The following is an 18,130-nucleotide window of genomic DNA, read 5'->3' on the forward strand; positions in this document are numbered from 1 at the left end:
TTTAACATATTTCCCTAGACATGATAACATTGTAGAATTTTCTACAAATACATTGCTTTAAGAGAAATTTGAAGCGTTTCAGAAAGATCTAGGCTTACTTACTTACAAAGAGTGATTTTCTACCTTGTGTAGTACACATTCACACTACTAGAAGGAGGTTGTGTCAACCAAACTCATCTAGAGTGTACATGTAACAACGATACATATCTCGGCACTTTTATCCCACATGGTTTTCCCCCTCCACATTTGCTATGAAAGGAAACCTAATCTTCTAGGTTTTTGTAGCATCATATACACATATAAGTGGAGTAGAGAAATAATACTATTGCATGCTTACCAACCCAGATCATCTCCTTATTTTTCACCTGTGTCATTAGTGAAAAGAAGGATGGAACATACAGGATGTGCGTCGATTATTGTGCTCTTAACAAGGTTACCACGATAAAGAATAGATTTCCTATTCCGCGCATCGATGACATTCTTGACAAGTTGGAAGGTGTAGCTTGTTTTAGTCGAATTAATCTCAAGAGCTACCATCAAATACGAGTGGCACCGTAGGATGTACATAAAACTACTTTCCGAATGCAATTTGGGCTTTATGAGTTCTTGGTAGTGGCATTTTGACTTACCGACGCACCAGCCACATTTAATTGGATGATAGACATGATTTTTAGAAAGCATAGACAGTTTATTGGAACCAACCTTCTTTGATGATATCGTTGTGTTTTCCAAAGATGAGGAGCAACACTGCGAGCACTTGGCTATTGTGCTCAAAGAGCTTCATAGTCACAAGCTCTACATAATTGGTAAGAAGAGTGAATTATTCTTATCATAAATTCACTATCTTGGTCACATTGTATCAAAGGAAGGCGTACGCATGGACCCGGTCAAATTGGAAGCAATCAAGGATTGGTCAGATTTGCATACAATACATGAAATTCAAAGTTTTCTAGGATTATGCTCATACTACCGATGCTTCATTAAGTACTTTGCTGAAATTGCTTTGCCATTACATGATCTAACCAAGAAAAAGGTAGTTTTTCAATGGGGTGATTTACAAAAGAAGGCTTTTCATGGTTGAAAACAAGCAATCATGTCTGGAGGACCAGTTTTGATTGTGCCAGATTTGCACAAACCATTCTTCGTTGAATGTGATGCTTCTAGAGATTATATTGGTGACATATTAAACCAAGAAGGACATGCTGTTGCATATAAAATCCGTCAATTGCAACATGTGGAACTTCACTTGTAGGTTTATGAGAAAGAGCTTCTAGTAGGCATTCATGCTCTCATGATGTGGAAGCATTACTTGTTGGGAGCTAAATTTACCATTAAGACAGATCATCGAAGTCTTTGGTATTTTCTTACTCAAATGAAGTTGTCCGAAAAGCATATGAGATGGGAAAATTTCCTCTGTGTGTTTCTTTTTCAGATTCGACACACTCCTAAAAAGAAGAATGTAGTGGTTGATGCACTTTCCCGAAGGCCTCAAGTTCATGCCATACTGTCACCTATCATCAAGACCTCTCAGATATGCGAGATGCCTATCACACAGATGATGATTTTCAGCACATATGGGCTGATTTACAGCAAGGTAATTCAGTCCTGAATTATTCCATACGTGATGGGTATTTGATGATGCTGCACAATCGCCTTTGTGTGCACCATTAGTTTAGAACCTATGCCTAACCTGTATGAGTGTGGGTGCCAACTTTTGCGCTTCGATGGTTGCATGACCAGTTTCACCCCAAGAAGCCATCGTCTTCCTCCTCTACCCAAGAGGGGCCCTTGTTTCCAATACCACCTCTACCCACAAAGGGTAGCAAGGAAAGAGGAATAGCAACCCAAGAAATCAAGGCAACAATACTAATCCCAAAAACCCACTCCCTACTGGCAAGATATTCCCAAAAAGAAAAGATTCTGCACTCATTGTCGAATTCTTGGACATGTTGATGATGTGGCATTAAAGCCAAGGAAAATAGAGGTAACAACCCCAATCCACTAACTCAAATTGCCAAAACCCAAGGTGGTAGCAATGCCCCAAATTGGCAGTCAAGAGGGGGTAATAATCCAGCTCCTACTCTGTAGGGTTTCCCACCAAGGAACCAACAACAATGCAATGGTACGAATTGGCCTAGATCCTCTCAGTGGCGACCCACTTACCAAGTCACTCAAGCCTCCCCCCCAAATCAACTTCCTTTGCCACCCCGGAAGAGATATTTGATTGGTCATCACTTACACCACATCTTGGTCCCTCGACTAATGTCGCTCAAGTCACATTTGGGGTTGACTTTGGCCACTCTTCCGGAAGGAAGAAGAAACAACGGCCTAGACGAGGCAGTCAGCGTGTGGAAGCGTCTGCCCTCGTTCAGATTTGTCAGTTACCTTATGATCCTCCTGTGCCCATCATCAAAGCCCACCCAACTCTTCCCTATGGCCACCCGGTCACTTGGGTAGTTGACAATGGAGCTACAGACCATATGGCATGTAATCCTGACATTTTCATCTCTCCGCATCGTGCTAAGGGTGAAGTTCGATGTGGTAATACACTCGTGCCTTATCAAATTTGTTGGCACCATAGTTGCTAGACGTTTTTAAAACAGAAAGTATTATACGAGTTTTATACTTTTAAAAATGTTTTTTATTTTTGGAGAAGTTTTTTTAATAAGTTTTTTATTCATTAATTTTTTAAAGCTGTAATTATGGCCTGTATCTATAGTTTTTAAGCCTTGGAACCACAGATTTCATGTATAAAAGTTAACCTTGTGCATGAAAACAATGACCAAGGAACCATAGATTTCAAGTCCTTCTCGCATTAGGAGAAGCTACATCTTTATTTACTTTTCCATTCTTTGAATTCTCTCTACCCACATAAAAACAAACATAAATGGGAGATTTTGGTTACAATGAACCCTTATTCATTTGTGGACTTCAAAGCAAGTAGAACTTGCGCATTTGTGGACTTCACAAGTAGAAGTTCTCCCTCTTTACCCTTTTTTACCTCGATAAACTAACATCACACTCCTGAGGACGTGTCGAGAAGGGGAATGCTCATATGTTAAGAGATTTACACAAGCCAACATCAAATTAATTCAAAAAAGTATCTCAACCAACCTTCACAAATCCAAGCTAGCCAAGCCTTTAGCCTATGATTCGCGTGCCATACCAAGAACTTATTTCCTTTTAATTCCTCCCACTCTCCAACCAAATCATTCTCAAATTGGGCATTGATAGTTGCTCATGTGGTCCCCATTCCAATAAGCCAAGGGGGTAACCGAGCTCAATCTCATTTTCAATCGTGCTCTCATCCTAGGCTCCCCTTCATTTTCAGCTGTTGCGGTCACATCTTAGGCTTCTTCACCTTCCCTCACAACTCTCTCATCTTGGGTTTTCCCTTCTTCCCTCACATTGGGCTGCTCGATGGTAACTGTAGGCTTTGGCTTTGTGTCATCATGCCCTACTCTAGGCATCTCCATTGACCAATTATGAGAGGTGACCGACTCACTCATGGTTCTATCTGTCCTCCCAGAGTGTAATCCATAGCATTTTGCAACCCTTGCAAAATAACTAAAGCAAAATATAAATACCATTACACAAAACCAATGGAGTGATCATTATGAACACCAAAGCACTACCTCGTGAAGATCCTTTCTTTCCATGCCTTCCCATCTTGATATGCTTCCAAATGAGTCACTTGCAAAATGCACTAGGTTTCCACCAAACCAGAGCATAAACACACCACCCACAAAATAAGGGGGCTCTTCAACACTAGGTTTCCACCAAACCAATGCATACACTCACCATTCCAAACCAAAGCATACATCCACCACCCACAAAAAAGTGGACTCTCGAGAACGCATGTGTGTTGGGAACTTGACCTTTTTCTGAGGTCCTTGTATCACAATTTTGGACTAACTCCATACATCGACACACATCAACACCCACACACCCATACCCACATCAATGCCATAAAAGAAAAAACAATGGTTGTTAGGATCCCCAATACATACCCATCTCATACCCCTTCATATACCATATCAACGACCACCCCATTGAATTCATGTGGACACTAAACATACCCAATACACACCATTCCATGTCTTCCCATCTTGAAACCTGCAAATTGCACTAGGTTTCCACCAAACCATAGGCCATAGCCACAACATACCCAACCATACACCCCACAACCCACCACCCACAAAAAGGGCCCGATTTTCATCTACTCTAGAGTAAATGAAAATCAGGGCTATCAAGAGCCCCTTCATTCATGCAATTGACACACATCAACACCCATCCCCAATACACACCCATAACATGCCCCTTTATATTCCATACCAATGACCACTCCATTGAAATTCACTACCCCCAAATACACACCAATCCACATCTTCTCATTTTGATATGCTCCCAACCTACAAATTGCACTAGGTTTCCACCAAACCATAGGCCATAGCCACAACATACCCAACATCAGACCATTCACCCCACAACTCACCACCCACAAAAAAGGGGCTCTTGAGAGCCCCGATTTTCATCTGCGCTAGTGTAGATGAAAATCCAGGCTCTCAAGACTCTCAAGAGCCCCTTCATTCATGCAATTGACACACATCAACACCCATCCCCAATACACACCCATTGCATACCCCTTCATATTCCATATCAACGACCGCTCCATTGAAATTCATGTGTACACCTACCATACCATACATGACCCACATATGTGACATACCATACCCCCACTACACACCATTCCACGTCTTCCCATCTTGATATTCTCCCAACCTACAAATTGCACCATAGGCCATAGCCACAACATGCCCAACATCAAACCATACACCCCACAATCCACCACCCACAAAAAAGACAAGCGCTCTCGAGAGTCCCAATTTTCATATGTGCTAGCATAAATGAAAATCAAGGCTCTCAAGAGACCCTTTCTTCATTCATGCAACTAACACACATCAACACCCATCCCCAATACATACCCATCACATACCCCTTTATAAACAATATCCACCACCTACCATTTCAAGTGAAAGAAGAAGGGGCACTTTACAGCCCCAATTTTCATGTAGACATTGTAGATGGGAAAGGGGCTCCCATAATCATTACCCTTTCATACCCCTCCATATTACCATATCAACCCAGCACCCACCATTGGTATATGGGAAAAAAAGGGGGCTCTCGGGTGCCCGATTTTCATCTGCACTAGGACTCCTGAGTGCCCCTTTTTTCCCATTCATGTGGCATATACATCCCATTAATAGACCTTTCACATGCACACCATACATCCACAACCCCACACACGCTTCCACCCTTTGTATACCTCTCCATATACCCTATCAATGATGCTAATGATAATAAAAGGGGCTCTCAAGAGCCCTTATTTTCATCTGCGCTAGCGTGATGAAAATTGGGGCTCCCAAGAGCCCTCGTTTGTATGTTCATGTGGTGGTATATACACCCCATATATCCATAGCATACTCCCTATCACACGGCATACCCAGAGACAATAATGGAAACCTTTCTTTCATTCATGTCCACATTCTATGCTTAGCATACTATACCATATTGACCATGCTATCATACCTCCGTAGCGAGTGGGGAAAGCTACTTTATCCGGAGACCTCAAGAGGCCATCCTACACATCTGGCAATAGGGCCCCTTCCTCTCAAACAGTGTCCGTGACCTCACTTGGCACTACAAGCCACTACTTTAGCAAATAAGGAACCATGTGTCACACCACCAACCCGTCGGGCCCCGGGGGTGTTTAAGCATAGGCTTTAGTAAGAACCTTATACAATAAAAGAGCTTAACCCTAGGACGTGAATAGACGAGCTAGCTCACCCACACCGCGCAGTTGCATTTGTGACTTGAAGGAAAGACCCAACAACGCTTGATTCGGCAAGGCTAAGGTAAGCTCTTGACTTTAAGAGGCCTAGAGGGTCTATAAGGCCAAAAGGTAGTACAATGTGTCCATGATGAATAATGAACCATTGGGAGGGGGAATGTGAAACTAGCTACATATGTAAAAGTATCCATGTGATGCTACAAGGTGACAATGTGTGGTCATACAGTGATATAATCGAATGTAAAGTCTCCCTCTATGACAGAAGTTCACCATGTCATATCAAATGGAAGGAGTCGAGACATGTTGAGTAATGGGTTGCTCCAAGGACAAAACCCCCTTTGCCCCTTCTGACCCTTCTGCATCTCTATGTTCTAGACTAAGAAGGGCAAGCTCAAATGTAGAGAAGTAGATCCCAAGTTGCAAAATGATTTTATGGCAAGTTCAACCTTAAATACTTGTATACCAAAAGGAAAACCTATGTTTGGCAAAAAAAAAAAAACCTTACTACTCATCCAAACCAACCATCAAGCAGAGAAATCTTAAGTAGCAAACAAAAGAAAAACAAGCAAACTTTTGTAAATCTGACTTAAGAGAAATGGATAAAGTAAGGTCTAGACTTGATTAAATCAAACTGAAAAAGCTAGCATAAAAAGAGCATGTAGCAATCCTGAGAAATGAAGATAGGCTTACCTTTGCAATATGCACATACATGAGAGTGAACTAACCTTAACAAACTCCACTATCCTACTCTGTGAACTATGCAAAGGAGAAAGATGCAAACTATGCGACAAAGTCAAGCAATATGGACACCACAAAGATCCCTTTCCACCCTATACACACAAAAAGCACACATAGATGAGTATGGAGTTTAATTTGGCATCTTTCCATTTGTGTGCACAAATAATAACATAAAGCATGAGGAAGTGAATTTTTTTGTTCCTAATCCTTAATCCTTACATTTGCATACATTACATATATCCATGATAGAATTTTTTAAAATATGTCTCTATCAAATAATACATTTAAAGCTGGATAGATAGATATGTCTTCACAATAAGAAAATATACTAAAAGGGGATTTATGCGATCAATAGTATAAAGTCGTTTTCTTTATAATAAAATACTTGAAAACAATCATAATACTTTTTCTATCATATTTATGTATACACATGTGTATATACATTAACCATATATCATATATAAATATACACACACACACACACACACACACACACACACACACACATATATACCTCTACATGCATGTGTGTGTGTGTGTGTGTGTGTGTGTGTGTACACGTGTGTTACTAAACATTACTAAGGTTCTTGCATTACGAAACATAACATGCATACATAATATATATATATAATGCACATATATATCACATATCCATATTTATGTGTTTCTACATGTATGTAAAAATATTTTTTTATCATATTTATGTATATGCATGTGTATATACATGAACTTTATATATATATATATATATATATATATATATATATATATATATATATATATATATATATATACCTCTACATGCATGTGTGTGTGTGTGTGTGTGTGTGTGTGTGTGTGTGTGTGTGTTACTAAACATTACTAAGGTTCTAAACATAATAGGCGTACATAATATATATATGATGCACTATCCATATTTATATGTTTTTGTGTGTATGTATGTAGGTACATGTCATATGCCTATTTGTACATGCAAAATTTCATCTTCTTTCATGAGATTTTCTATAAGCTTTGCATACACACTAAGAGATTATAAATCTCTCTCTCTCTCTCAATGTGTGTTTAGAAATCATAAATTCCAAAACATAAAGCTATTTATACATGCATAAAAATCCTTATGCTCTTATATCTATACTCTTATCAAACTATAACAAACTATTCGTGTTTAGAAATCATAAAGTCTGAAACATAAACTTAATAAGTAAAAGAATAATAAGGCAAAGTTTCAATAGCCTACCTAAGAAAGCAAGAGAGATGCAAACTTGTGAGGAATGTGTACATAAACTATGCAATATGTGAATTCCACGAAACGTTGAAATACCTTCATTGATCCACAAAGTACACCATATGAGAGCCCTTTCCACCCTATTCATTCAAAAACCCTAATCCTTAGTCCTTACACATATAGGAACAATACCATAATCCTTAAACTACATTTGAAGGCAATTACTGGCACGGAAAGTATAAAATCCTTTTGTATATGATAAAATAGTAAAGTGTAAATAAAAAATAACAATGATAATTTTTCTATAATAACTATCCTTTGATTGTATCTAAATAATGAAGGTCCAATTACTAAGGTTCTTACATTACTCTCAACACAACATGCATAACATAATATGCATACAAGCATACATATATACATACATACACGCACGCACACACAACATATGTATGTGTATGTCCCATTTTTGTGCTTGTAAATATGTATGTATATATCCATAGTTAGGTATTTGTGTTTATGTAAATCTCTCTCTCTCTCTCTCCACATACATATACATATAATAGATTTAAAAACCCTTAAAAAAAAGTTTCTATAATCTCCACATACATGCTAAGAGCTTATAAATCTCTCTCTCTCTCTCTCTCTCTCTCTCTCTCTCTCTCTCTCTCTCTCCACATACTATAAGAGACAAAAAGACCATCATCATCAATACTTAGAGCCCAAAGTATAAAAAGATAATAATTTCATAAACATTACAAAAAGATCATAAGATCACCATTCGATATGCTTCCAATAGCAACCAAACCAACAATGTACGAGTGACTCACTTTGTTCAGTAAAGCCCCAAACCTATTCAAAGCTACTCTAACACTTAATAGACTTGATATTTGCATTTTAAGCATATCAATACGTGCACTTAGCATGTTGCTCTTTTATAACATCAATTGTCTTTCGACAATTAGTGTCACAAAGGCGTGATTCTCCAAAAGAACCACAACATGCATCTAGTATGCAAACATAGATGACTTCGACAATCTCTTTGATTTTGTGGTTACCATTTATCATAGCATTGACGAAATTCCCTTGTCGAACTACTTTCGTTACTTTCATTACAAATGCGATGACCAAGGTCGGCAATCAGGCTTTCCACATTCAACACATGGGAGTTGGTGCTGCCCATGCTAACGTAGCACCCACTTACCAGAGCTTTTCAATTTCCTTCTACATCGCTCGAAAGCATGCAAAATTCGTTGCGACTTGCCACTATCTCTTCTTGCATTAGGTTGTTAAGGTTTTGGACACTCTTCATGAAGTCTTCTATCTTCAACTTGTAGAAAACACGTCACAACTTCTTCACTAACCATACTGTTATCATTTAAGAATGATCAGAATATCTGTATTAACCAAAGATTTAATTTTTATTTAATCTAAAAGAAATTATCATGTGCTGAATTAGAAATTACTCCAAATTATCTCTCTCAAGCCCAATCTCTCTTCATGAGTGAGTGTGTGGTGAATGTGACTAAATATAACTATGCCATGTATTTTGTATGTATGTGTGTATCAAAGTGGATGTAAGTGTGAAGGTATGTCCATATGTGCATGGGTATATATGTGAATTTGTGTATGTTGTGGGTGTGTAAGTATGTGTATGTGAATATATTCTGCGTGGGGGTGTGTGTCTCCACGTACAGAACAATCACTTTAATGAGTTCAGACAAAAACCACTGGCAAGTAGGCAAAATGCCCATGTCATTGCTGGGAAATGGGTACCGGTAGTTGGCTAAGCATGGCGCCTTACAGATTTGCAGAGCAAGCAACAAGCTTGGGCTCGCCTCTTCCCGCTGAAGAAAAACAAGATAAAAGGGATTGGTCTTACACCATAGTCTCTCACTGGCTATGGTCGATAGATGGGTGGCGTAGTTCAACTGGCCTACAGCTGTGCAGCAAACACGAAGAAGGCACGGTCTGCACGCATCCTCTCTCACACACACACAGCAAAGCATGCAGTAGAATTTTTTTTTTAAATAAAATTTTAGAAAGAACAAAATTACCTGGCATACATCAGACAGCAAATCGTGCAGACCAAAGAAAAGAAAAGCAAATGCAAACAGTAAAGCCTATTTCCCAAGCGTAAACCCTTAAAATTCAAATTCAAAAAATCCTCCTTTCTCCCTTGACCCTCTCCTTCCACCTGGAAGACGCATCACATGTTGTGAATAAATAAAATAATAATAAGCGTGGCCACGTGTGAGAGGTACCTTGATGGGTGTATACTCACCCCAAGGGTGACCCTTAGGCATTAGTTAATGCCCAAGATAAAGATAACAATTTTGGTGAACCCACAATGTTTTGTGGGTTTGTATTAATTAATTAATGTGTGCCAAAAATAGCGCATGAACCCCGAAAACCAACCATTTTTCCTATTTTCCTAATGTTTTTATTTAGTAATTGAGAAAAAAAACGGCAACCTCCATTTGTTTCCTTTTTTATGCACGCGATTTTTTTTTACTGGCTCGCTGTCTTTGTGTCATCGTCCCATAGCCGATCTCCCTTCTTTTCCTTCTCCATGCTCTCATGCGACCTAACCACTTCTCTTTCCCTTCTCCATGCTCTCCTACGACCTCACCACCTACAGCCCATCTCTCTTCTCTTTCCCTTCTCCTATGACCTCCTCCTTTCCGACTATAGAACAACCGATCTCTCTTCTCTTTCCGTCCTCCTACAACCTCCTCCTTTCCCTTCTTCTGCAGTCGGCTTCCTTCGACCTCGTTTGCACAGCTTCGGCTTCCCGCCTTCGTTTGCTTTCCCCTGCTTTCATTTGCCTTGAACCGCTTGGCCTAAGGTTGCCAACCTTAGGTGAGCGTAAGGTGTCGGCAATTAAATGATTAATGCCCACAAATATTTAATTGCCGACACCTTACAGTAATATACACTACCAATAAAAGTGAATATGCACCCACAATAGCATTAATTAATTAATGCGCGCCAAAAATAGCGCATAAGTCCCAAAAACCAACCATTTTTCCTATTTTCCTAATGTTTTTATTTAGTAATTGAGAAAATAACAACCTCCATTTGTTTCCTTTTTTCTACACGCGATTTTTTTTATTTTCACTACCAATAAAAGTGAGTATATACAATCAGTGTATATAAAATATCTATGCACCAAAGATCATAATACAATATAACTCGAGTTTTGCTGAGGAATAATTTCAGCACCAAAAAGTAGTGTATACCATGGCATACCACTATTGATCATAAGTCTCCACTTTTTGCTTGAATATGGATCAATCTCAATTTCAAATATACTTTCTGACCCAGCATCTTTACCAAAGCTTAAGATTTATTCATCAAATGTACCAAGAGATTTTCTCAATACATAAATCTAAATTCATGATTCCATTCGATGGGTTTCGAATGGACCAAAACCACATGCCCCTAACAATTCTTATTGTAAATAACGATCTAACGGCGCAAATCCCTTTCCTTTAATCCCTTCGTTGATTGTTAACCTGATTTATGACACTACGCAACACTCGAGTAGATACCGCCTTAAAAAAACAATAATTCTAGAACACCCGAGAAAATTTCCTTACTAAGACAGCATCCAGTTCACACGTATTATATATATAAATATATTGATAGAACCTCAAAAACCATTGAGAGGTGAAAGAATCAGTCCTGGATCAGACGAGCACCTCTGAAAAGCGAAGATACAATAGGCTAGCAATCACGCTGCGTACCCCATCAACTTTATCAAAAGCAACCTATGAGAAAGCCATCTCCCCACGTATTTGACATGATGGTTAGCGCTTGTTTGACCGAGCAGCAAATTGCGAGGAGAAAATCACCACAGAACAGCCCAGCTATATACCAATTTCTTTGCAGATGATCTCCCAGTTATTGGCCACTTTCTAGAGAGACCCACAAACCTAACTAAAGCGAGGCGATACACTGGATATGCTACGGATAACAAGGCCAGGAGAGGCCTTCAGACACCTTAAATGATACATCATAGACTCGTAAGGTAGGATTGATACACATCTACCAAAGGGTTGTTTAAACTGGTGGTAGCTCTCTCTCCCTCGCTCTCTCTCACACACATATAGAGCTAAAAATATGTAGTAGTACCATAGTCATTCGAATCTTCCATTTTTCTGTATGCTCCATGTGGTGGGAGCATGAGAATGCAAATACTCATGCTGCAAGGTATGCAAATGCATTGGTATGAAAGTTCCTAGTTCATCTACTTGTTCCAGGCCATGTAAAAGAGTTTCAAGACAACAAAATGCTCTTAGTGACGACCAGCTTTGGAAGCAAGAAGAGGCTCTAAAAACCATAAGAGCATTGTCATTTTTATGATGAATCATCTTGCGGGAGTGAGGAAAGCACTCCATTGATTATTTTAAAGCACGACAAACCATCCAATGTCGAAATAGGACAATCTTTCGCAATGCTCTATTTGTTTAAAACTGGAACTGCATTTCTTTTGTGTATCCAAGAGCATCAAGATTGCCTTGCATGGCTTTGTTCATCCCTGGAGGCCCACATCTCAGGACCTGCAAAAGCAGGAACCAGCTTTAAACTCTCTCTCTCTCTCTCTCTCTCTCTCTCTCTCTCTCTCTCTCTCATATTGAGGATAAAACCACAACAAAAACCAGACCCGGATGTTTGAAGTGAACTGTACTTGATGCTTGGCAGTGTAGATTTACCAGGCAGATTCTCAGGATAAGGGAAGCTTTAAAATTTACAAGAACCATGCTCAGGCATTGTGGGCATATATCTGTGCTCTGCATGCATGCACGCATGCTTGGTGTTGGGAGAGATTTACAGTGAACAGGAAACAACAAAAGGCAGTAGATTTGCACTACTCGCAAGTACTCGGATTCAACCTGCTCAATATGGTAGCACTCAACTGTCTAAAAGAGGCTATGCTCCTCCACAAACTCCTCAAAGTCTGCTCTCCGCTGCTCTCAAAGAATCAAGTGACAAAACAAGAGGAGAGAGCCTCTTTTTTAAGGTGTGGATTAAGATTGCCTTGTTTTCTGAAGCCCGTCTCTTTGCCAAATCTCAGCTCGTTTTCACTGAGATTCATCATGTAACCTGCTACCGACTTCTTTTCTGGACGATTCTTTCTTCCAGGGTAACATAATAGTCTTCTAAAAAGGCACATCCTCATAACCCATCTAAAATAATGCACTTGCTATGGAAAGTCTACGCTTAAGGCAAAGCCTGGGCCCACTTCACCAAACCAGTACCTTTTATGAAAGCACATGCTCAAAATCCAAAGAAAGCTTTCTTGCTTGATGCTTGGGGCTGGCTGTCTCAAAATACCTTGTAACTGTGGCACATCCTTGGCAGCCACAAAGCTTGAAACAACACCACTCTTGGCTGTATCTTGTAGCCCCAAGCCATATAAAGCTTTAAAAACTGCACTTCCTTGTCTCAAACCCCTACATAACAAACCCTCTTTCTATGCAATAAAGGTGCCCAGGCTCTAGCAGCTCCAAAGCAAAATCCAGCAATTTTTCACATGGAAAAGATGTAGCTCAAGTCAGCCAAAGGTAAGGCTATTATGACAGCAACTGACTCAAATACAACAAACAAAAACAAGCATCAACAGATACTTCCACTTGTGAAAGTACAAACTAGACATTCTAGAAAAATGGCAACTCTGGCAGACTCTAGAACAAGACTCTTTGCTGCTCTCCAAGAGCTGAATGTCAACCAGGAAGAAGGCTCTATTAGAGGTGTGAGTTCAGTCATAGGGGTCAGAGAAACCCACTTTTCCACTTTCTACCTGTAAAAAAACACTCTTAGGTTCCGTTCCATCTTTGGGCACAACAATATACTCATAAAAATACCCATTTTCCGTTAATATATATACTTATTATTGCTCCCAAAAAAAAGCCCATTTTCAGCACATTTCCCCTATGTTTTGTCGTGTTAAACTTCCACATTCTCTCTTTAACCAGCCAGTGCCTCTGTTGCCTAACTTGCACTACTTGACCTTCAGAAACTCATTCCATACCTTGGATAGACAAGGAAGCGGGTCAGGGGATTGTTCAAGTGGACTCTTGAATCAAACACCTTAACCTTGGTCCTGATCGTGGTAGGCAAATAACCCTCACCAACAGCCTGCACCCTTCTCAGTAAGATAGTGTGAAGAGTGTAACATTCTCTCCCACCAACTGCACATGTACTCTTGGTCCACTCATTGACGAGTCATAAACCTAGCTCTCATCACTTGCAACTTCTCTCCAATTGTGTGTCCCAAATCAACATGCTCCAAAACCAAAATCTTATGACGACCATCACAATCATCATCATCATCATCAACATCAACATCAACATCAGCAGCATCATTAGCAGCGTGAGCATGGGGGCTGAGTACCCTGTCGGCAGCCTGCATAATGCAGTCGGCAGCCAGCAGGTGGCTCAGGCAGCAGGTGTGGGCAAGGCAGAAGCAAAGCACAGCATTTAATAACAAATATCTTTATTATTTGTCCCACAAAACAGGCTGACAGCAGCATGTATCTGCCCAATCAGCTCCCCAACATATATATAAGCATCAAGTTCATATTCAGTCAGTTCATTTATCATCGAATCACTCTCCTAAGTCAGTAAAGCATATGTAAGGCCAGAGGTCAACCCCTTTGGGGCTGACCAACGGCCCAAGCCATGTACATTCATCAGTAACCTTTTTGTACCATATTAATACAGAAAACCTGACCTTGTTATTAATTAGAATTAGGGCTGTGGATCAGTACAGCAAGGCTTCCGCGCATGCAACATTGGATCAAAGCACTCAAGCTCAGCCCACTAAGCATTGTCCCCAAGAAGGTGTACAATTCCAGCAGAAAGGATTCACAAGGTGGCAAATGGATTGGTCTACAGGCGAAGCCAAAGGAAGCATTCCCTAAGGGTATGTACACATACCCAATACATCATTAAGCTCTCACATCAGTTCCAAAGGCCTAGAAACACGCATGATCAATTCCGACAGTGACCCACTGTTGTGCCCACTGTTGTGTTATGGGTAAGGGAAAAGCAAGCACGGGGACACCAGTTGCACAAATGCTCAGTTATTCAGCAAGACTTGGAAGTGGTGATTCTGACAAAAATATCCGTCAGTTAAAGTCAAAGCCATTAGAAGGTCAAAGTCAGTATGCAGTCCAGGGAGGAAGGATGACAGAGTGTCCACCCCGTCATCAAGTTTAGCAAAAGGGAATGTCACGTGCACACCTGTGCCATGGCTAATCCTCTGCATGAACATTCTAAGTCATCAATAGTAGCATAAGCATCATCAGCGATAGCACCATTATCTACAACATCAAAATCATCATCATCATCATCAATATCAGCAGCATCATTAGCAGCATGAGCATGGGGGCTGAGTACCCTATCGGCAGCCTGCATAATGCAGTCGACAACCAGCAGGTGGCTCTGGCAACAGGCGGCTAGGTGCCAGGTGCAGGGCAGCAGGTGTGGGCAAGGCAGTAGTAAAGCACAGCATTTAATAGCAAATATCATTATTATTTGTCCCACAAAACAGGCCGATAGCAGCATGTATCTGGCTGAACAGCTCCCCAACATATATATAAGCATCAAGTTCATACTCAATCATAATATTCAATTCATTCATCATCCAATCATTCTCCTAAGTCAGTAAAGCATATCTGGCTGACCAAGGGCCCAAGCCATGTACATTCATCAGTAACCTTTTTGCACCATATTAATACAGAAAACCTGACACCAACTCTCTCTGTCGTCGTCTCTCTCCTGTCTTAATCATGTTAATCAGCATCTTGTTCTTAATCAGGCATGTCGATCAGTACAGTAAGGCTTCCGCACATGCAACATGTTACCTTGCTCCATACCTCCAAGGTAAGCATGCTGTCTATCTAATTAGGTGCTTACTGCAATGCTTCTCCATCTTCCACACATGTCGTGCCTGTGGCACAAATCATGTAATGTCGTATAGGCCTACTGGACACTTATCAAACCTACGGTTGGAACTTGGGTGTCTCGGACAGCCAAGTCGAGTGTCAAGCCTTTGTCCAAGTCTCGGGCAAATATGTCATGCCATGTGTGAAAACCATATTGTCCTACGGTTACTAGCCAATGGTCATTTCCGGGCCAATGGACAAGCCATGGGCACCTGTGAGTCAAGGATCTAAAAGGGGCATTTTGGGTAATGTGCCCATCTCTTGGGGGGAGGGGGCATAAAATGCCATGTGGAAGTGTGCACTTGGCACACCTTTTCATGGGGGTGCTTGTTGCCAACTCTAGCCATCCATGTACCCTACATATAGGGGCTGCGGGGGCTGAGATCTCCATCTTGTCATAGCCAATCTGTGGAACATCTACTCTCAGCCACAGGGCATCAAGGAGTGGAAAACACACTGCATAAGAAGGGCGACCAGTCATCAAGTCAGGGACAGCCAGCAGGAGGTTGACGCACAGCCCAAGGGTAGCCAGCAGAGCATCTAATGCAGCCTAGTTAGCAGCCAGCATGTAAACACACCAAGATTCAAGGGGCACCACTTGTGTGCATGTTAGCGCAACCCTCAGGCAGCCAAGGCAGGGCAACAGCATGGCTGTTTGGATAGCAAGTGCACCTCATCGTGGTGACCCAAATCAGCCCAAAACAGATCCAGTTCAGTCCCATACAGTGGACAGCAAGTAGTGTTTTACTTCATTTTTTTGCAATATAATCAAGCAAATACACCGACCAGCATGGGGGCCCTTGAGAGTAGTTGAGATCCAATCATTGTGTTCTTCTCTCAATGGGGTGTTCATTGTGTACGTCTCTCAACCCTAAAACTCAGCATTCAGTTTTCAGCAGTGTTCTATGTATTGTTATCTCACCATTGAAATGCTTCTTCAATAAGTGCATGTTACAATGGTATCAAAGCCAAAGAAGGTGCTGAATTTTTTTCTCTAAGGTTTTTGTACGGTTGGTTTACAGGCGCCGGGAGCACACCCCAAGTACCAGAGTGGCTCCCATCTCTCGAAAGGCGGTTGGTTCACTAGCCTTCCAGAAAGCACCCGTAAGAGCCTCCCACACCTCATAGTGGATAGTATACTTGCGTACTGGCATGAAATTATAGCAACGCTCCCACTCTGAATAACCACAAAGATCATTCGGGCAGCTAGAGTCTCACTCATCTCAACAAGCCTCTACTCCAAACACTACCCCTTCCATTGAGTCAATTCCGATTATGATGCACCAATCTTTGCAAAAATCAGTAGGTTACGTACCCACCAATCAGTGCAACCCCTGCTTTAGGTGGATCAAGAAGATGAAGGGAGCTAAAGAAGCTCAACTGAAACAGTTAGGGTTTCATGTGGAAGACACACAGAGAAGAAGGGAGAGTGAGAGAGAGAGACGTGTGGGGATAAGTCAACTCACAAAGTATGAGTGTGTGACTCCCCTATTACACGTGTATATTTGCTCTAGTACACATAGTGCACTTAGTACATTAAAAGTACTAAGTGTACTATGTACTATAAAACTTATGGGCTTGTACACACTACAAGGGTGGGCATAATGCCTTTACCCCAACAACCTCCCACTTAAAGGCAGTGTGCCCTTAAGTGAAGGAAAAGAAAAAAAATCAGCATGTACATGATAATATACAAGGCCATATCAAGGCTGAAACTGGCCTCATCCAATGCCCATCAAGTGTCTGCAATGAGCAAACCGCTTTGGAGGCAAACTCTTTGTCAAAACAGATCAGCCGGGTTGTCATCCGTATGAATCTTGACAAGCTGAATCAGCTTGTTCTCTATCACCTCTCTGATGAAGTGATACTTCACATCCACATGCTTCGTCTTTGCATGAAAGACAGGGTTCTTTGCCAACTGGATGGCACTCTGACTGTCACTATGCAACAATGGAATATCCCCTGTATAACCCAAATCAACCACTAACCGAGATAGCCATAATGCCTCCTTGCAAACCTCTGTGGTTGCAATATACTCGGCCTCTGTAGTAGATAAGGCAGTGCACTTCTGCATCCTGGATATCCATGACACAGCACCTCCTATGAATGTAAACACATAACCGGTAGTAGACTTCCGGTTATCTGGATGACCGGCATAATCCGAATCCGTATAACCATGCACTAATGCATCCTGTTTGCCAAAGCAGATGCACATATCCTGTGCGCCCTTCAGGTATCTCATGACACCTTTCACTCCTTCCCAATGCTTCTTGCCAGGGTTGGCCATGTATCTAGTAACCACTCCCACTGCAAATGCAATGTCCGGCCTGGTAGCAACCATGGCATACATGAGACTGCCACAAG

The 18,130-nt window shown here is 41.0% G+C and overlaps 1 protein-coding gene across 2 annotated transcripts in view; it reads right to left on the bottom strand.

Moving 5' to 3' along the window:
- Positions 1-11,925: 11,925 nt before the first annotated feature.
- Positions 11,926-18,130, bottom strand: part of LOC147627534 (NADH--cytochrome b5 reductase 1-like) — a 140,929-nt gene continuing 134,724 nt past the window's right edge. For both annotated transcript variants that reach the window (XM_086814457.1, XM_086814456.1), the window contains exon 10: positions 11,926-12,376. In XM_086814457.1, coding sequence (XP_086670583.1) covers positions 12,284-12,376 — 93 coding nt within the window. In that variant the 3' untranslated portion in view covers positions 11,926-12,283. The remainder of the gene's footprint in view (positions 12,377-18,130) is intronic.

This window comes from Cibotium barometz, chromosome 20, assembly GCF_041138505.1.
Source record: "Cibotium barometz isolate CiBa-2024 chromosome 20, ASM4113850v1, whole genome shotgun sequence".
Classification (NCBI taxonomy): Eukaryota; Viridiplantae; Streptophyta; class Polypodiopsida; order Cyatheales; family Cibotiaceae; genus Cibotium; species Cibotium barometz.